General features: G+C 34.0%; 1 protein-coding gene across 9 annotated transcripts in view; it reads right to left on the reverse strand.

Annotated features, from left to right (window-relative positions):
- Positions 1-89: 89 nt before the first annotated feature.
- Positions 90-22,198, reverse strand: part of LOC123671604 (poly(rC)-binding protein 3) — a 154,309-nt gene continuing 132,200 nt past the window's right edge. For 3 of the 9 annotated variants that reach the window (XM_045605563.1, XM_045605562.1, XM_045605564.1), the window contains 5 exons: positions 21,426-21,695; positions 19,361-19,651; positions 16,252-16,345; positions 13,893-14,169; positions 9,538-11,199 (listed from right to left, as the gene is read on the reverse strand). In XM_045605563.1, the coding sequence (XP_045461519.1) occupies positions 10,866-11,199; positions 13,893-14,169; positions 16,252-16,345; positions 19,361-19,651; positions 21,426-21,695 (1,266 nt within the window). In that variant the 3' untranslated portion in view covers positions 9,538-10,865. Of the gene's footprint in view, positions 6,449-9,537; positions 11,200-13,892; positions 14,170-16,251; positions 16,346-19,360; positions 19,652-21,425; positions 21,696-22,198 lie in introns of those variants that run through there. The other 6 variants (XM_045605565.1, XM_045605566.1, XM_045605569.1 and 3 more) reach the window with 5 other exon arrangements.

Consider the following 22,198-nt stretch of genomic DNA (forward strand, 5'->3'; position numbering starts at 1 on the left):
GCCATGGAGAATTCTTTTTCTAGTGATTCGAGAATTTTACTGTTGAAAATGATAATAAACCATGATATAAGGATGAAAAGATACAATCATTCAATTTTAAATAAGATTTTATTTCGTCAATAATCACACTTCAATAATCAATAAAAACAAAACATAAAACAGCTTAATCTTCTAGTTACGTATATTCTAAACATCTTGCAATATGGAAAAACTTCTTAAGTGCATCATTGAATATTTAATTCAGCACAATTTAAATAATTCACCACTTATTACATACAATTAAGTTTAGAGCCAATGTTATAACTTTATTAAAAGGGAAAAGTAAATCGAATTGAATTTTTCAGTTATAATTTCTATAATAGTTATATTTGCTCAAGATCTGAATTATTTGTGTTATAATCATGGATTAACGGTTTGGTCCCCATTCTTTTTAAGCTTATTTCTGATCTGAATAGTTAACTGGAATAATAATATGAATATCGATAATTCTAAAAATTATTATTCAAAATGCCAATTGATGAATCACAGATCCAATATATTCAGTAAGGAATTTTCCACTATTTTTCAATTTGACTCCATTCTGATATGTTTTTCTAGTTATTCTTGAATTGTGTGCAACATTCTTTCAAAAATGCGAAATTTCAAAAGGAGTAAAGTAACTTATATTGAAATAAATTAAATAATAATTTTTTGTAAGATGCTCTTTATAATTGTAGTGGTATATATCGTAAAAGATGCAGTATAATGATTGGATCATTATTCCAGTTATTGTTCTTCAATAAGACCGTTGAGGTTACATATTAAACTCATTCTGTAGATTTTAACAATTGAATTTATTTGGCCCTAAACATTGAACGTCAAAACTATAATATCAACAGACAAGTTTCAATGATAGATATCAAAATAATTTCAACGCTGTTACTCAATTTCACTAAAACAAGATACTATATTGAGCAAATCATTATTAAATAAAACGAATTTTACGATATGTAGACGTGATATGACGATACTAAAAAAAATCGTACCATATAATTAGAGTAACAGCTTGCAACTACCCTAAATACAACAAATACATAGTCGTGTTGTGTATGAGCAAAAAGCAGTATAACTTGCCTTACATGTAGATAGAGAATAATTAATTTCTATATTTCATTTTTTTTCATGGCACTATTGTTTTAAACAGATAAGTAAGCAGCTTACAATAAATCTATATCAAAGACAAGAATACTCTAGGAGAAAAATATCGAACTAGGAAACGTGAATACATTTAACACAGTCTTTTAAATATTCTCAAGTATTTTCAATACAGAAAATCTGCAATATTTGGCACTCAAACGAATAACAATATCGAGAAATACGATATAAGCGAATTAACATCTATTGCTTCTCACTATATTGGCCATGATGCTTTAAGGCTAGATAAGTCTCAAAATATTCGAATCTCTTTCTCCTAGATATGAATATAAGACATATTCCGATATGACAATTCAATATTTGTTGCAATAAAAACGTGAACAAATACAGCAACCCCCTAAGGCCTAAAACATTAAAAAATGTTGCCCATTTCTTTATTAAAAGGTGCCGTAATAGTTTTAGGGATATATTTTCATAGTCCCGTGCTGGCAGAGTTAAGTTTTGCAAAAAAGTCTTAGATAGTAACTACTTAGAAATGTTATATCGCAAAAAATACTGTCGGATTCTGATACTGAATATGATTCCACAATATTATTTCTATCTAATTTCACAATCTTCTAATTATTTTTATGACCCTGTTTCTTTAAAGGCTATAAATTATATATAGTTTCATTTCACTTTATTTGATTGTAATTTTGTTCCTTTTTGAGGGCTGATAATACGGCTAGCTTATTGTTGGTTTTATTTGTATCCTGCTGTTTTTTTTTATATTTTATTACAGGAAAAGTTATATTTGCATCTCAAATGCGGGGAAGCTCACTTCAATGTCTGAGTGTAGATATTGATAAAATGACATTGACAAAAAACTTTCCCGCATTGGGTTTTTCTCAGTATCAAATTGACTTAAGAGCATTTCCATTCATTCAGATCCTTAGCAGATCATTCATCGGTTGTTTCAAAATTTTTTCGGACAAGATAATCAGACATAAAATATCAATAACTAATATACACTATTGTCATTTATGACAATTTCAAATTGCATCATTCGTATTGGAAATTAATTTTCTTTTAGAAACATTCAGGTACCCTTTCCCATCTAAAACAAAAATACTTCAAATTAGTCTTCACAGGAATTGTCTCTATTATCTTTGATTTTCTCTCAATTTATAGCACTTGAATCTTCATTTTATGAGTTTATTTTAACGAATATTGATTTTTAATGAATATGCCTTCATACTTTCTCTTCATTCAACAAAATTTAATTTTTGTCAATTCGATACTGGGAAAATGTTATTTCCATGACTAATTTATCTCAAAAATTCTTATGCTTGAAAAAAATGATAGGTATAGTAACATTTTGTCATAAAAATGTAAGAATGGTAATAATATAATAATAAATAAACTTCATGTTAAGCGTCTGTTAGATCGGAGTAGAAAATATACTTCAAGAAGTAGGTAGTCAATAATTAAAGCCTTCACAACACGACAACTATTCGCTAGCCGACATTAAGGCCCCACTATACTATAACCACTAAGCAATAAAGTAAATTCAACAATTTAATATCCCACTCTGTAAGTGCTGCTACTCTCTTTTATAGAAGCAATAACCAATTGCAGTTGAACGTACGATAACTATCATTAAACACTAGATTCTATTCGAAAGAGCAATTATTTTCAAAATTATACGACCCTCTGTATAATCTATGGATATCTCCGAAAATTTGGCACATAAATATGAAAATTTTATAATTTTTATCAAAGAACATCAAGTAACATCGAGAGGGATAACAATAGATTGTCCCTATTATAGTCAATTGTTAATTTTCAACAAATATTAACGAGTACTACATAAATAAGTTGGAAAAAGACTAGATCATATCACTAATTTCCATATTTTCGACACAAAAACCAAGACTCGAAGCAAAATCTAATAAAAGCAACACTTAAACTATAAAAGACTATCTCTTTGCTTAAATCAAGCGTTTCGTGATCTACACATACAACTAATTTCTCAATTCCTTTGTGTCTCAAAGAACTATAATATTGCTACAAAAAACGATAGATCACACGTCTTTACTTCTGTATAAATCGAAACTGCTTTTGCTTTGTGCCTTGGTTCAATCAGCAGCATCACTGTTTCCATTAAAAACAATCCACTTAGAAACTTTCAAAAATTACTGTGATATATTGATAAATCTGATATACCTTAACTTGGCCCTTGTTCAAATATCTGGATGCCTTTACTTGAAGATATACATCGTACTGGATAAATGTTTCAATTTGAAACTAACTTTTTTTATAATCAGTTCCGTTGAACTGTTTTCTTTTTAACTTTAACTTGAGGGCCTGCTAATTGCTTACAGGGTTGTTTAGGTATCAGTTCCAGGAGTTGCTTTAACAATTTGATGAATTTAACTGTTTAATACTTTCTTAGGTGCAGTTTCAATTCTAGTGATCACAGTAACTATCTAATTATAACAAACGAACATCTTTTGTTCGATAATACAATTCTGAGATTTCATTCGCGTCAACATCATAAAGATAAAATTTTGTAGAACGCTGTTCCAAGTGACAAAAGTGAAAGAGACTAGAAATTCAGGAAAATAATGTAAATTACCTGAGATATTGCATATTTTCGTTTTGCTGATCTTGTGATTATTTTAGGCTTAGTACGCAAGTTCTAGGGAAGGATAACAATATTTTAAATGTTTCTAGATTCCTCGGCATCGCTCATTGCGAGATGTATACATGAAAACCGAGTTGTGATCTTTCGAATTATTTCGCCTGCTGCTCCAATATTTTTTTCTTCTGATATTTTTGGGCGCCCGTGGCAAGTGTCACCTTTGCCACGCCCTAGATACGGCCCTGAGCCTGACAATATCTTATAATTACTGAGGGACTAGGTATATTATCCACATAAATCTAATGTAATATTTTTTTCACATCAATGAGACTTTTAACTGTTCATCGAAATAATAGGAAATTATAGTTTTGTTACATGATTTTTTCATTACAACATATACAGGATGTTCCTAAATTGATTGTACAAATTCCTTGCATAATTTTAAGAAAAAAAATCTATAAAGATCGTCTGCAAACACTTTGTTTTCGAGATACCAGTTTATCGAAACTTTATTAATCTTCGCTACAGATAAGGTAAATAAGTACCAAAACTTATAATTAATTTATTCATCACAGCTTACTAACTAGTCCTTTAAAATAATTAGGTTTTTCCTAAGGATTTCTAGAGAATGGTTTGTTTTTTTTTCTCGAAATCGGTAGCAGATACGTTAAAACTACAAGCAACCAGAAGTGTTGTTATAGACCAAAGTATCTTTTTTCATGTTTCTTAACTACCAGTAATCCACACAAAAAAAGTTCTGGAGGAAAGAAGCGAACACAATTCCAGAAAAAATATAACCCTGTAGATTTGCATTAAAATTTAATATAACACACATGATCAAAAATTTTTAAGTTAAATATCTTGTGAAGGAAAGGTGCTATGAGAAAAAAAAACTTGAAAAAAAGGCAAACTTTAACAGCCTGTATATCGAAAACAAAACGCCTTTGCGGACCAATGCTTATAGGACTTTTTTCTTCTTAAAATGTTTCGAGGAATCTGCCATTTAAGTTTGTACCTCCAAAAGGACCTCCCTATATTTTAAGAGTTAAGAGCCATAACATGGCCTACACTGTCTATATAAAAATAAATCAATTTACTCAGAATCTAATACTTCACGTCAATTTTTTCCTAATAATAAATAGATATAATAATTTTCAGCAATAAAATTTAAAAAATAAGAACAGAGCATATCCGGTTATTCATATATTTATTGCTTATCTCCTTTATTGGCCTCTATATTGAGCATAATTTGAGCTTGTGAATAACAGAATATGCTCAGTTGACCCTTCTCGTCATTAAATCTTTGGTTTAATTTTTGGTTTTTAAATTAGGTTATAATTTTTTTTCTCACTTGCCACTTGGAACGCTGTGTGGGAGGGATCGCTAAAGAAAGATCGAATAGGCAATCCGGTTGATTGGTTTTGGGCTGGTGAATTTTGGCACATATTAATCAATGGTATGGAAGTTGAATGAAAACTTTCAATGGGACACCCACAGCCTGATTCGCTTGAACAATGGTTTTCGACCACTGTTATCATTACCAACCAGACAAAAAGACTGGTTAACAATTTTTCTTCGTCGTTAAAAAAAATATGACACTATTCAACGAGGCTACATGCTTAATACGAATGAGAAATTGCTTTTCAACTTATTGCCCAGTTTTTGTTCAAGAGTACAACTGAAACTCCATAAAATTTAGAAAAGGCACTTTCTAATGTACTTTGAAACGGTCATTGATCAGTTTTCCATCTTTTATTCGAATGGAAAATCCATTCCGAATACCTACTTTCCATCAAGTTTAAAACTTAAATAATTCATCCCATTGACTAAACAAAATAGCGAAAGTTAAAAAATATCATTTTGAAGATTTTGTACGATGGAATGCTTCATTAATATATTATGATTAAGCTGTATAAGCACGCGCAAGGTGCTTTGAAAGCATACACGTGTCTCATACGCTATTTTTATTATACCTGCATCATAACTTCAAGAAACATATTCAAAATAACGTTTTTGCTACCTTTAAAAGACAGCTGTATTTTGATCTGGAGATTTAGCACACTTTTTATTGCATATGATAAAGTATTATGATGCAAGTATTTTAAAAAATTAACTATTGTTACTATTACACGAAAAAGATGTGAACTGAATTTGATATTATGATTGAATCGATAAGTGGGGACAATAAATCAAAAAGCTTCCTATTCTTAATACTATGTACAATTCCAATGTCTAATAAAACAATAATAATAAAAACAATGCATATAACGATACTGCAACAATATCCTAAAACTAATGTCTTTTTTAACCTGTTGCAATACGATTATATTCGAAAAACGCAACACACTTACCTGTGATTGTATCTAAATATATCCATATAAATATGATATATAAAAAATTAAAAATAACAAATCTTTGGCTTGTTCCCCGTTACCAATCTTTTAAGTTTAAATAACCATCATAATAATCAATGACAATCGTATTGTCAAAATTTGTAAGAATCTCTCACACGTATAAATTCTTTTACTCTGGCATCTTTGATGCCATCATTGTAATTGGGGATATGTTAATGGCATCCAAGTTGCTGGATGCCAGAACCAGTCCAGTTAATGTATCGGAGCTTTGACGATATGGTTCGGTGCAATGTAATGATATCCTGGAAGTGGCAAACCGGCTGTCTCCATGGATATCCTGTTGAAAAACAGACATACAGTGATTTCTGAGAAGACCGAATCATGACTACGAGATTTCAGTGCAATCAGCAGAATTGGCTGATGATTTGCCAGTATAAAACTCATCAGCAACTGAGTAAATACTAATGGAATAAAAGTAACCAGACTGTTGTATTAAAAATACTTGTGTTATGCAAGCTATGATCAAAAAGTACCTACCAGAAAAACATTTTAATTCAAATAAACTAGTGTTAATGGTTTCGGTTTTACACTAGGCCTTTTACATTTTAATTTTGAGTCTTATTAATTTCTACACTATACTTCTTTGGTGCTTATTTTAGGGCTCATTATAGATAAGTATGAACTCTTTTTTATATTATATACACTGAGTCTTTTCAGGCCATTTCAAGGCTTACTTCGAGGACTGTAAACCTTGAAATTAATTTTGAAGTTATATTCATGTTTTCTACGTAAATATTTGAGACATTTATATAACATTTTCTGCATTAATACAAGTCGGAAAACATGAAGTGAAATTAGAAAAATGATCTCTTATAGTCCCTATCCATCCTAATGTTAGTTGTAATGTCATGTTAAACATAAACAAATTGTGTTGGTCGACCTGCTTTTTGACATTTCAGGGGAAAAGTTGAATTCCGTGCTTGATTCAAACGTAGAAAAGGCCTGAAGACATGCGTATTACAAGCATGGACCTTTTTAAATAGGCACGAAAAAGGCCTAATGTAATTCTGGGTTTAGGACTTTTTCAGATGTTGGAGGCCATCATACAAAATACAAAGGAACTAAAGGCCTTTCCTTCGGAGGTCTTAAGAAGTGTATGGATCAATTGTTGGCATAAGTGTGTCATTTCAGATTGATGTTACTTTCAAGGAGATAAAGTCTATTTTGATTTCCTCGGTACTTTTGATCATAGTGTATACACTTACACGCCCATTTGATAGGGAAAAAAAATTTTGAAAAATAGAGTCTCATTTCTTTTTGTCCAGTGTACTAGATAACTATCACAAGAAACATATCTGGGCAAAAAAGCTGAGGAAATTATATACTTCGGTTAGACCTAAGGTTCTTGGAAAGCTTATAATCCAAAATAGGAACGGATAGGATCATCATTTCATCGGTTGAAATTTTTTTCAGAGAAAGATATTTAATACAGAAACATGAAAATATCGGATAGACCTGATAGGTAGTAGATATGGGTGGTATTTTAAGACTAAAGTATTCGAAATTAAATTCAAAACTCAACAGGTCATTTTGAATAAACTGAAAAACAAAGACAATTGAACATTCCGATTGGGATTGATAAATAATAAACTTATGGGACACTTTGATAAGTTGAACTAATGTATAGTATGATGAATTAAAATGAAAAATTGGAAAATCAGTGGACTGAAATAATAATTTTTCGAGATATTGAACAAATGGAGAATTTTGTAAAAAAAATTATAATTTGAAGAGGTATGTAAGGAAAATTATGGATGGTTGAATCTTACCAGGATGGTTCGGCTCTCTTCACTGGAAAGGATGATGGACATCTCTGTGTTAGCAGGCTTAGGAATGGCTCAGAATGATATTTTTCACATTGCTAGCGTATAACGGGTTATGCAAGAGATTTTACAATTATATGCAACTAAAATGCTTTTCAATAAATACAAGAGAGTGTTTATTGAAATGAATAATTGAAAACTTCTTTCGAAACTAAAGCTTGAACAAATTTTAAAGTTGACCCTTTTTTCTTCTTGCTCCTATCAGCAATAAATAGTTAACACTTCTATCGATTCAAAGGACTTAATTATCAATCTCTTAGTATTAACACAAGTTTTGTTATAATTGTGAGCTGAGAAAATGCATATTGTTTTCTCGTTCACACTCGGGTTGTAGGAATTGTGTTCATCTTTGAATTATACAGGATATTTTTCAAGGTGAGTCTTTCATCAACCGGTGGTAGCAGCAATTCAAATAAACCACAAAAATATGCCAAAAATTTAAATCTGAAAAGTGATATATAGGGTGTTTTTTTTTCAAGGTGTATAAATGATATTAAAATGAGGAAGCACTGATGTGCCCTTGAATGTCATATCACGTTATAACGGGTGTTTTTTTTTCCGAGGTATATAACTTTAAGTTGGCATTACTGTTCAAGATGGCGACCGATTTAACAGCTGTCAAGTGATTTATTCTCAGTTTGGTTTGGCAAAATTCATCGTGAATAGACTCACACCTGAACAACGCTTGCAAATAGTGCAATTTTATTTCGAAAATAATGGTTCTGTGCGGAATACGTATCGTGTACTACGTCCATTTTATTTTGTTTAGCGATGAAGCGCACTTCTGGTTGAATGGTTACGTCAACAAACAAAACTGCCGCATTTGGAGTGAAGCTAATCCTCAAGTGTATGTCGAAACACCGTTACATACAGAAAAACTGACGGTTTGGTGCGCTTTATGGGCTGGTGGAATCATTGGTCCGTACTTCTTCAAAATCGATGATGGCCAGAACGTTACAGTCAATGGTTATCGGTATAGAGCCATGATTAGGAACTTCTTCATTCCTGAATTAAACAACCATGATGTCCAGAAGCTGTGGTTCCAACAAGACGGCGCAACATGTCACACAGCTCGTGCCACAATCGATTTATTGAAAGACACGTTTGGTGACCGCCTAATTTCACGTTTTGCACCGCTAGACTACTTTATGTGGGGCTATGTAAAGTCATTGGTCTATGCGGATAAGCCACAAACCCTTGACCATTTGAAAGACAACATTCGACGTGTTATTGCCGATATATGGCCACAGAATTAATATCTAAATTCTACTACTTTGAGTAAATCTCTTCTATAGGCGATTTTTGGTGAAATATATTTTTTTTTTACGAATTCAATCTTAAAAAAATGACTCATCCTTGAAAATATCCTGCATCAAACTCAAAATGATCTCCACATTGAAATCCCCTTTTGCAGATGTATGAAAACTTCACTGTTTCCTGAAGTTTATTTTTGAAAAAATTTAGTAGCTGAAATTATTCGATTCTATGCGAACCTCTCATTTGCCAAAACATGGTGTGTTTTGGAATAATAAAACACCAAAAATAAAGAGTCAATAAAACACTCAATTTGTATTGTGTAAATCTTACAATATATCTAATTATAAAACATTCATTGTAAGTCCTAATCTTAATGAAAGCCACATTGAATATCAATATACAAAACACAATATCCGATTAAAAATCGACTCCTCTAATCTAAATCATTCAGATTATCTTTTAGTAGCTCTGACTTTTATACAATTGCTCAAAAAAAACCTAAATTTAAGCCTAGACTACGTGGAAAGTGTCTATACACATGGCACTAAAATTGCCAGAAAAATCAATTGAAATCGACGTGTAAATAATTTGGTTTTCGCAAAAAAAAGAATTCAAAATTAAAATGATTCTATTATATTTGAATAATTCGAATTTTGAATTGTTCCAAAATGACCAATTTGTCCAATAGAGAAACAGTATATTTTTTCAAATGAAATGTCTATTATTCAAATTTAGAGTGTAGTGTGTCAACAATTTTTAACTGGAAATATTTTTATTATCACCTTTATTTTGTGAAAATATAAATTTTGTTTAATTCCATTAAGAATAATCATTTGAACACTTCAAATTTCCTTATTATTCGAACATGAAAAAAAAAAAAATAGAAAAAAAGAAAAACAAAAATGAGAAAATGTTTTTATTTACTTTAGAAATTTCGGCGCTGATTAATTTGTTTTTAGAAATCTAAATACTGTCATCAATTATCACAAAAGTTGAATGTAAATAATTTAACCTGTATAAACACAGTCGATTTGTAAAGACAAACCTCTTTGAGACAATGTAAACGAAATATTAAATTATGAGAAAAAAATGATTTTATACAAAAAAAAAGAGGCAAAAACGAAATAATCAACACAAAAAAAATATTGTTCCCTTTTGTTTCAAAAAACACTTAAAACTACAGAGATTGTAAATGTGGCATAAGAATTTATGCGTTCAAAAATCGATAACAATGATTTTATCAATTATACTTTCTCGAGCTTGATAAAGTATACGAAATATATACAATTATGCATAAACGATTGAGGAATTGGAGAAAATATGATTAAGTGCCAGATCGAGCTAGAGAACAAAACAGTTTTCCGCTCAAATGGCTGGCTTTATTCTAAATATCGAATATTTACTATTGTATATAATAAAAGAAAAAAACTAATTGTATAAACTCATTGTACCAAATAAATCTGTATCTTTGGATTATTGAAAAAAAAAAAAAAAATTATAAAACAAAAATAATTGAAAAAAAAGTCTTCTCAGGACCCGAAACGAGGGGGCGGGGCTCGGTGAAGTGAAAGATTCCTGATCGGGTGGTGGTAGTAGCGGTGTTAGTGTGTGTTTTCAATAGGGGTTAAACTTTCTGTCGTTCTTGACTTTGGATCCTTCCGACTGACCACCGCCACCAGGGGAACGGAGTCTGGGAGTGTAATTCTTGTGGGATCGATGTACCCCCGTGGTCTGGACGGGAGGAGCTCCGGTTTGACCGCCCAATAGCTCGGTGAGGCCGCCCAGAGCACTGAGACTAGTCAGAGCGTTGAGGGCCCCCGGTTTCGTGAGCAATTGGGCGAGGGGGATTGCACTGGCCAGGGGGGAGGCGGCAGTGGTGGAGGACTGGCTTGTTCCGCCAGTGCTGGGAGAGTTTTGGGCCTCAAGGTTAGCTTTCTGCAGTTCAACACTAGGGAGATAACATAGAAACACAGGATTGTAGTATGAGATTGTGACCAGAGGTGAGGGGGGTAAAGTATGAGATCGAATGTTGGAAGGTTTTAAGATTTTATTAATTATTTCAGTCTGAAGCATCTGTATGTTACATGATTTTCACTCGAAAGATCTACGATCAACTATTGAAAGGTTGATTGATATTAGATACCGTGATTTCTAGATCACGTTGTGAAACGTGAACGTTACTTTATGATATCAGTGAAATTAAAGCGTGACGTGATCACTGTTTAGGTTGCTTGTTATTAATATTTGTATGAATCACTCAAACCTTAGCTCGTTTATCTCTGCAACTCGTATTGGTCACTATTATCATTCAGAGCATAACAAAATTAATGAAAAATTATTGTAAAAACATCCATTTTTTTTTTAACATTTTCAACTCTTTTCCTTGTTTCAGCTTTAGTTGGAACGTTACAGAAGGATGTCGATTTTTCAAATGTTTCCTCAAAGTCGAAGAGGTGGTTTTGAAAGATAATTTCAACTTGCATAAATTACAAGTAGCATAATTTACATCAACTTCTGTGAAGAAAGCCCAAAGATTGCTGGTCTTTCGCCTATTCTTATTATGTCTCTGACGTGTTTTCGTTTATTTTTTGTAATACAGTATCATTTATTGCTTCGGTCGGCAACTTCAATATAGAAAGAATTTCTTTGGGGTTGTTTATCAAAGATAAGCATAAAATTAGAATTTTATTGCCACCACCAATTATGCAGTAATTCAGTAGTTATTATTTGTTTGTAGCTAGTATTTATTGTTTAACAAGTCCTACAAAAATACTTCCTAAAGCAAGCGAAGTTGCCTACGGATGCTGGGATTGATAAAAAATATGCAATTATGTTAGTCGAAAATGGTTTTGAAACAATAAAAACATCAGGCTGTCTTCATAATTTACGATTGCAACGGACGATGATATGCCCTGAAAAGATCTGTAAAATGTTCAAACTGTGATCCCGTCACGCTCTGTTTTTCGGAACCGTGACTACCTGTGACATTCTGATATCAGTGATTAAATCACAGTTCGTGAAATATCGCTCATCTCTAATTGATATATAGCTAGATTATTTACTAAATAGCTCAAATTAATGCCAAAAACATTTGTTATTGATGTTTTATTAAGTTGTACGCACTGTAAACTATCTTTTCTCTTTTCTTAGCCCACGGGTCAGTAAGTGCCAGTTTAATAAACGAAAAATAAAGTCCCGTTTTTCGTAAGAAGTTTCCTTCACAAATGAAACGTTTTCCATAAAACAATTTTGAGGTTAGAAAAAGGTTTGAAGTGTTTTTCCTCAGAAAGTCCCAATATTGGCCCTTTATGGCAAGAAAGGGATCCTTTTCTGTTGTGTCATTTCCATCAAACTTTCAAACTTTTTTGTTAAAATTATCATATTCAAAATTAAGGACCTTAATTTACTTTCTCTTCATCCACAAAATTTCAATTTATATGAAATACTATCAAATGCAGATAATAATCACTTGTTCTAAGAGTAGCCAACCTTAGGAAATTCAACACTCACGAATAAAAGAAAGCTTTCTCTGAAAGACGGTCGGAATATGTTCATGAAACCAAAACATCATTCAAGCTCGATTTGAAAGTGACTTTCTAATGAAACGATCTTCACCAAAGGGGGAGCCTTTTTGGATGAATTATGAAACTGACCCTAAGTATCAATACAATTATTCATCTTATGAAAGTTGGGCTCATTCACTATAGTTGCATTCAAAGGAGATACAACGATTATAGTGAAACCCCACAACTAGAGGATAAGAATTTGATTAGAATTTTCAAAAGTTTCAGGTTCTTTGAATTTACTGTAAGCTTTCCTAAAGAGTAGAAAATCATGTATTTCAACATACTGGCCCTTAATTGACAAAATTAAAATTTTTTGAAAACATTCGGCAATACCTTAGAATATAATAGATCATTCAAAATAATATATAATAATCTTTTTTTTGTAAAAATAAGGATTTAAACTACTTTAGACGCCTTCCAACAATTGAAGTAACTGCCATTGAATGCTGTATTTGTAAGAATACCATATTTGTTCGTAAATCAAATTGTATACGAGCAATTAAACTGCCTAAATACTTTTATCAATCTGAAGAAAACTTATCATGAGTATAACCACAAATACAGCATAACGGCTTGGGAGGAGTTTCACTGGAAGAGAAAAACAGGATTAAAAACCGGGAAATAATTAAGTCTAAATCTTGACCTTGACTTAGACAAAATTATTTCCAAGCAAAGCATTGGATCAATTGATGTGCTATTGTTAGGATCGATAAGTTTTAGCTTCTTGAGGTATTAATTAGATCGGAACATTAGGATGTCAACAAACTAGGATTCCAAGAACACATCAAATGATTTACGGGTATCACTACCTTTATTTCAACAACAAACTAATAACAATCAATAAATATCAACAATACAAATAAGAATAAAACAAAAATAATGAAAAAAAAAATAAGAGAAACAACAAACTTGAACGACCGTTCAATGACTAGAGATTATTGCACATAATCATCGTATTCCTCACCAACCTCAGTTCTGAGTCTGTTTTAAAGGAATACCGGGGAACTTTTTCAAGGATTAAGAGGGACTTCCAAACCGTCTCGTAACCTGCAAATGAAAACAATTAAACACTCACCTCATGTTTATGAGATATTGGGCCAGCGCTACAGCGTCAGGGTTGCCAGATATGGTGATCGTTCTGTCTGTCACGCCACTTTCGCGATCGTCGCAATTGGAGATTCTTATCATCGCCCCAGAAATCTGACGAATTTCCGCGATCTTGGTACCCCCCTTGCCGATTATGCAGCCGATCAGTTCGTTCGGCACAGTCATCTCGTGGGTCTGCTGATTGGCGTTCTGCTGATTTCTGGAGGATGAGGACCTCAGCTGTGAGCCAGCAAGAGCAGCCAATGCTGAAAAAGGGGCGTTTGAGGTTAGTTTAGAAAAATTTGATAAAAAAAAAGGATCAAACGCTTGATTTGAACATCGATTCAATTCTAAGCTTTAGCTTAGCCGTGATCTAGTACTCGGTTTTTCACCTGGGGGCGGAGCTATGAAATTCGTACAATCAACAGAGGGGAGGAACCCCTTAGCTCCGCCTCCTCCGGTAGATAAAGTATGAATACTTGATTGATCGATAGCAAAAGCACACTTGATGAATCACTGAAAGTTAGAGATATAGTACAGGGTGGCCACTTTTTCAATGGAATTGTATTGGTAACTTTCAAACCATAAGAGTTAGAAGGTCGGTCAAATGGAGAAAAAGTTGCATTCATAGGAGCATTGTCAAGCAGTTCAAACAAATCGAGATTATCAGGGCCGGTTATTGAGATATCATAGGAAAAGTAAATTCTGTCATTTTGATTTTTCTTTTTTTCCCACTTTATTTCAAATATCATCGAAAAATGTTACAATAATTTTTTATTCGACAGTAAATTATCCTCAATTTGACGTAATCAGATTTCGTATCCAACGTTTCGTACTCTCTGGGCCACCCTCAACCTCATTTTTTTCAATACGGACCTGCATATTTTATTCAACGATATATCATACAATGTCATTCAAACTTGATATTCAGGTGATTTTGACCCTTATCCAAATTTCTTCGGGTCGGATCTGTATTACATTTAGGTACCTTTAGTTTAATTAACAACATGCAATACATTTCGATGAGAAAATTAACTTACTCATCTTGAACTAAATGGAACATATCAGAATCAAATCAAGAAACAAGTAATAATTATTTACATATTTCAATTCATAATAATTAAACGAATTATCATTTAATGAAAGAAAAATCGAATGATTATTCGAAAGTAAATGAAAATGAATGAAGTAAGTGTTCGAAATGTCCACCATTTTGTAAAATGCACTTAATGGTTCCGGATTCCATACTTCTTATACATTTGCTTATTTCGTCTTCTTGAATAACTTCCAATACATTCTCAATCTTCTAGCGAGAAATCACTATTGTTGGATTTATCATTTGTTCCATTGAAACAAATTACAGAATCGAACTTTATTTTGCAAGGCTTGGTATTCAAATTTAAAATCATTGTATTCGCGTCTCTTAACTATTTTATTAACAGCAGTTTTTGATAATTTGCATTCACTACAGATCCGACCCAAAAAAATTGGATAAGGGGCAAAATCAACTTTGAATGATATTGTATGATATATCGTTGAATTCAGCGTTAAAAGTTATTTCGAAAAGTGTCATAAAATATGCAGGTCCGTATTGAAAAAAATGAGGTTGAGGGTGGCCCAGAGAGCACGAAACGTTGGATACAAAATCTGATTACGTCAAATTGAGAACAATTTACTGTCGAATAAAAAATTCCTGTAACATTTTTTGATAATATTTGAAATAAAGTGGGAAAAAAAGAAAAATCAAAATGACAGAATTTACTTTTCCTATGATATCTCAATAACCGGCCCTGATATCTCGATTTGTTTGAACTGCTTGATAATGCTTCTATGCATGTAACTTTTTCTCCATTTGACCGACCTTCTAACTCTTATGGTTTTAAAGTTACCAATACAATCCCATTGAAAAAGTGGCCACCCTGTATAGAGAGTATTATAATGAAACATTGGCGAAAGTAGCATTTGACAAAATAACGTAAAAACAAAGTATTGGAATATGACAATAAAGAAATAAAAAAATAGAACGACTAAAAACAATGCTCTAAACAGTCTAAACCCAATTGAAAAGTAAAAATGAACCCGGAATATCACGATCGATCTCGTAGGATAGCGCCAAACGCACCGCAATACTCGAGAAAGAGAAGATTGTTCATTTGGCAGTCACCACTATGTTCGGCTATAGGGGTGTATAAGGCAGGAACCACCGAATAGCCTTACCGATGATTCAATCGCCCTAAAGAGGATGCTATCAATATTGGCAGAGAACACCTTTGCCAAAATATTACTGTTTACTTCACTTCAATATATTGATTCAATCAATTCGAATTTCTGAACTTATAAAATTATACCTGCTGGGTTTAATCCGCCAGTATTCGTGGGTGTCAAACCTCCCAATCCCAAGGCTGCCAAACCTGCCAGTGGACTCTTTCCAAGCGATGCGATCTGAAACAAAAAAGGCAATGAAGATTAGACCAAGATTTTACATGCCCCGTACAATATACTCCCTTAAGAACCATAGTTACAAAGTAGGAATCTATATTTCGGTCATGATAAATTGTTTGGGGTACAAAAAAGTGTATAATAGTATTTATGAGTGGATATCGTTCCAAAATTCAATGTTGACCTTTCTGTTCTAATGTGTCGGATCATGCTTCTAGAGGAGACCGAAATCGAAATTTCGACTATGAATCGAGTTAGTTATTCAGCCAAAGGAAATTATGTTCCCTCAAAAATAGGAACAGCATGCAGAGGCAATTGAGAAGCTCCTTATAATGCCAATCATGCCATATGTGGACCACCCTTTCTATAGATACATTTTTGTTGTATATCCATTAGAGATGATATATCAATCAGCCCCAATGCAGATCAAAAGTTTCTACGAAAAAATGTGTATATTTTTAAGCTAGGGGACTAAAAAACTTTTAGCATGCTGCGATATTGAACCTTATCGAAGCGAGAGACTGAGTTTTACTATTAAGTATTGATAAAAACGGGTATCGATCCATAATGGAGGTTCCAATCAAAGTAAAAAACATCTCAGATAGCTACAGATATTCGTTCTATTACTTTTTTCTTTCACTTCAAATCAATTATTAAAAATGCCTGATGTCTTTCCTAAAAGTTTCTCTAATGGAAAACTTCCCTAATTGACGGAAAAATACCTGTATCTACCCCCACCCCATCAAATTATTAGCAAATTCTCCAAATTTTTCTTCAATACAGTTCGCATCAATCCCTTCGGAGCTCGGAAATAAATAATTGATACCCTTCTGTTGCTCTCCGATGGAAACTTCATTCCATTGGAGCAGAGTGAAATTAATTATTCGCTGGTTTTTATCAACATATCCTACTGATAAAAGGGGTTCTCCCTTCAGATATACACAATTAGAGCCTGCATAACTAACCTCACAACTATTTCAAATGATCGTTATACATAAACAAGTCATTGTGCATGGTTTCAGATGCTTCGGGTGAAACATTTAAACTTTAAAGAAATTTATTTATTACCGACTTTTTATACACAACAAAATTCATTCAATTGTAAGATGTTTGCTGTTTTCACACCGGTCAATCTTGGTTATTACATAGAAATTCACTAATGAAACTAACTTGATTATTTTCGACAAGAAAACTTTAAAATATATACCTCTCTGAGAACACAAATATAGAATATAATATTTTAGTGACGCCACACGCTTTGCAATACTAGGGAGAACGTCATCTCAAGGGATATCTACCCGGCCTTTCTTTAGCTAAGTTACCACGCTTAATGCCGAGGTGTATAAAGCAGGGGCCATGGAATAGCCTTCTAACCGATCGTTGATTCGACCCCCCGGTCGAAATAGTATCTTTATACAATGCTGAAATCAATTTGAAAATGCCAACCCATAGAAATTCGGATTTGGTAGGACAGTTTTGCAGAAGACCTACAGTCTCTCTGGTGAACGGGATCGTAGAGGTCACTAGGGGCATGCCAGTGCATCACATACTAAAAAAAATTATGAACACGCTCTAAAATACTGGGAATGATCGTATCAAGTAGACAGATCTGAATAGAAAATCATCGGCCTACAGATTTACAGTGAGTTTAGAAGGATAGGAGCTACTCGAGCAATTGGACCAGTGCAAAATTAATACATTATCGAAAACATCTAGTCTAGTCCTAGAATATAATATCCGTGAATCGAAATTTTCTGATTGAATCTATCTCTATATCAGAGTTCAAAAATTAACATTACCTAGTTATAATAATTGATGAAAATTTTGAATTGGATGGTAATAAAAGTTACAACGAAACTATGTGGATCCATAGAACATTTTTTATTTATGACAATTTATCAATAAAACATTCAACAGGTTAAGAATTACTAATGAGCCCAAAAAGACCCAACACCCAATACAATTACATTAATTATTTCAATTTTTAGACTTTCTTATCATATAAAAATATATTTTTTCTGCTGAATTGTTTGAACTAAGGAACAATTATCTCAGAAAAAAAAACGCACGATTTTTATAGATTTTGGTGTTCAAGAGTCTTGTGATGGCCGATTTACGCTCTATTAGTGTGACGTCACACACCGCCATTTTTGGTTCTCCTGTCAGTGTTTGGAATCAAAACAAACAAATTGTCATTCAAATTAGTACGGTGTCGTTGAAGGAATTGGCTTATTTTCGTAAATAAGAGTATTTGAAGAACGATTTCAGTATCAATTGATAGACAGAAGGAACGAGGTTAATACCAGTAAGTTTGAATCCTGTATCATTCCCCAGATTTTGTAAAAAGCCGTGTTTATTAGTTGAACTTCAAGTTCGAAGTTATTGGCATTAATCTCGTGCCTTCTTTCTATCAATTAATAGTAAAATCGTTCGTTAAATAATATTATTTCTCAAAATGAGCCAATTTCTTCAACGACAACGTACTAATTTGAATGACAATTTGTTTGTTTGGAATCCGAACACTGACAGGAGAACTAAAATGGCGGCGTGTGACGTCATCACTAAGAGCGTATTATGGTGGTTTTTACATTGTTGTCAGATCACCATTACATGAAAAATATTCTGTATTTCAGATCTAAAAAGGAAAAAATATACAAGTCGATCCATTTAAAATAACAAAGTTCATCATTTATCCGGAAAAAGGAAAGATCTGACAACAATGTATATACCACCGTAACATCGGCCGTATCAAAAAAATCCTAGCACACTAAAATCCATCGAAATCGGACAATCCGTTCCCGAGATAAACGTGGAGTTCGAAACGTATATACGTCTCGCACTTTGAACCGATCAACCGGCATCCAGCGCCTACCCTTCGAACTCACTTGCAAAACCCGACGAATTCTCCGTCAGATCCGCACGTGTCCGAACGTATACGACGTAAACGGTGGTATACTTATACGAGGGGGTCGTGTGAATGGGGTTCAGAGAGGGGGTCACCATAACCATAAAACTTACATCTGGCAACAGGTGCCCCGGCGGTAGAGCTGCCTGAAAGTGCATGTCCTTGAGCGGCTCGAGGGGCACGAGGGGAGCGGTGACGGGCGCCACCGCGCCGGTCAGGGGATGGCCAAGTGCGGTCAAGTGAGTGGGAGTAAGTATGGGAGTGATTACTGAGTTACTTACGTCTGTGTGTGTGGGTACGGCGTAGTTGCCTTGGATGGTGTAGGCCTGACCGCCGGCTAGGATCACAGGGCCGCCTACTTGGGGTTTGGGGCGGTAGGGTATGGTTGCTCCTTTGGGAGGGGACTGCAACAGAAGAAAAAAATGTGGTCAATACTTGTAATTGGATAGCATTAGAAAAATTTTGAGTTCTAATTGTACCTTTTGTAAGGTTTATTTAAACACAACTTTGCTTACGTTGTCTTAAATAAGTAGTATCTACTAGTTGCAGTAACCACCACACTCAAATCAACAGAATCTTAATAAGCGTTTAACGAATAGTTTCTACATCCACAACGATGTGGAACTCTTCAACAACTAAAAGTTATTCAACTATTAGTTTAGTTTCAGAAAGTAAAAGTTAGTTGTTCAACGTGTGATTACTACAACTTCTGCTCTGAAACTAAGTCAATGAGTTCAAAAACCAGTTAGTAACCTTCAGTTTCTCAAGTTGAGAAAATTTTGGTCAATCCGCCGTCAATCATTAATGAAGATAACGTGTGCTTAGGTTCACCTTATTGCAAGTATCAATTGCTAGAGTTGGTGATGCATAACCTTAGTTTACCAGTTAGACAATATCTCAGAGTAATAAACATAGATAGAGGGAGCATATGTCATTTTCAGTAAGCAAATTTTGTCCCCAACATGAACTATCACATTTGACATGAAGCGCGCAGAAATGAAAACATATCAGTGATACTAAAGGGTGTTTTTTTCGAGGTACATAACTTTAAGTTGGCATTACTGTTCAAGATGGCGACCGATGTAACAGCTGTCAAGTGATTTATTCTCAGTTTGGTTTGGCAATTCATCGTGAATAGACTCGCGCCTGAACGACGCTTGCAAATAGTGCCATTTTATTTCGAAAATAATGGTTCTGTGCGGAATACGTATCGCGCACTACGTTCATTTTATTTTGTTTAGCGATGAAGCGCACTTCTGGTTGAATGGCTACGTCAACAAACAAAATTGCCTCATTTGGAGTGAAGCTAATTCTCAAATGTATGTCGAAACACCGTTACATCCAGAAAAACTGACTGTTTGGTGCGCTTTATGGGCTGGTGGAATCATTGGTCCGTACTTCTTCAAAAACGATGATGGCCAGAACGTTACAGTCAATGGTGATCGGTATAGAGCCATGATTACAAACTTTTTCATTCCTGATTTGAACAACCATGATGTCCAGGAGCTGTGGTTCCAACAAGACGGCGCAACATGTCACACAGCTCGTGTCACAATCGATTTATTGAAAGACACGTTTGGTGACCGCCTAATTTCACGTTTTGGACCTGTGAATTGGCCTCCAAGATCTTGTGATTTAACACCGCTAGACTACTTTCTGTGGGGCTATGTAAAGTCTTTGGTCTATGCGGGTAACCACAAACCGTTGACCATTTGGAAGACAACATTCGCCGTGTTATTGCCGATATACGGCCACAAATGTTGGAAAAATTCATCGAAAATTGGACGTCCAGATTGTTGCACTACATTCCAGCCAGCCGTGGCGGTCATATGCCAGAAATCATATTTAAAATGTAATGCCACAAGATTATCTTGCGGATAAATAAAATTCATGTCAATCCAATAATCCATCGTTGTTTTATTGCAACTTAAAGTTCTATAGCTCTAAAAAAAACACCCTTTACATTCATAACGATTCAGTAAAATTGTGGATTTGAAAATATTTTACAATCCGACAACGTAATCTTATCGTGTTGGGGACATGTAAAAATTGCGTACACTCCCTCTATCTATGTTTATTACTCTAAGGAGAATATGAATGTAATGTCCACAAAGTATTGTGGAAAATTTGGGGAACAATTAAGACTTAACCCTATATGTATAAATAGAATCCACTCACCTCGAGCATTACTGTGCAGATGTGATAGATACACTGCGTTATGGCTTCTCCGGTTCCAGAAATGGTCACAGCTCTCTCCGTCGAGTTGGGCAGCATCTCGGACGCCACCTGTATGGACGCTCCGGTAACTTCTCTGATCTGCTTGATCTTCGAACCGCCCTTGCCGATCAACGAACCGCACTGACTTGCCGGGACGATCAACCTAAGGGTGATCGGTGGCCTCGGTACGCCGCTGCCACTGGTATTTACTTCCTGGAACTGGGAACACCACTGAGGGTACCCACCATACATACAACACATTAACGAATGCAACATATACGCACTAATAAAAAAGGGTGGGGTTACATTTTGCCAATACAGCCAACTTCATACAACTAAACTACTCATTCCATTGGTCTGCTCCCAAAAATTTCCTCCTACCTCCTTACGGGTGGGGTTCTATTATTGGGTTAATGTTTCGAGCCAACCTGAATGAAAAAAATTGGGGTTAGATATTGATCAGTGCAACTTTAGGTGCTCCGGTGGGTTCTGTAAAAAGTTATCGATACCTTCACTGTTCACCGAGTTAGTAGTTCCACTTAGGTTAGGTTTTTCTGGGACTCAGTTAGCTACGTTAAATTGTGTCCTATAGCTACAGGTATAAGCGAATCATTCTAATTCTACTCTAATGGAGGTAAATAAACATAATTGTTGGACTTTAACCGCTCATTACATGAAGTAGATTAAACAGTGTGTCTGATCATAACCTATCATCAATTATTTTTTTTTAATCA

The sequence above is a fragment of the Harmonia axyridis genome, chromosome 1 (assembly GCF_914767665.1).
Source record: "Harmonia axyridis chromosome 1, icHarAxyr1.1, whole genome shotgun sequence".
Lineage (NCBI taxonomy): Eukaryota > Metazoa > Arthropoda > Insecta > Coleoptera > Coccinellidae > Harmonia > Harmonia axyridis.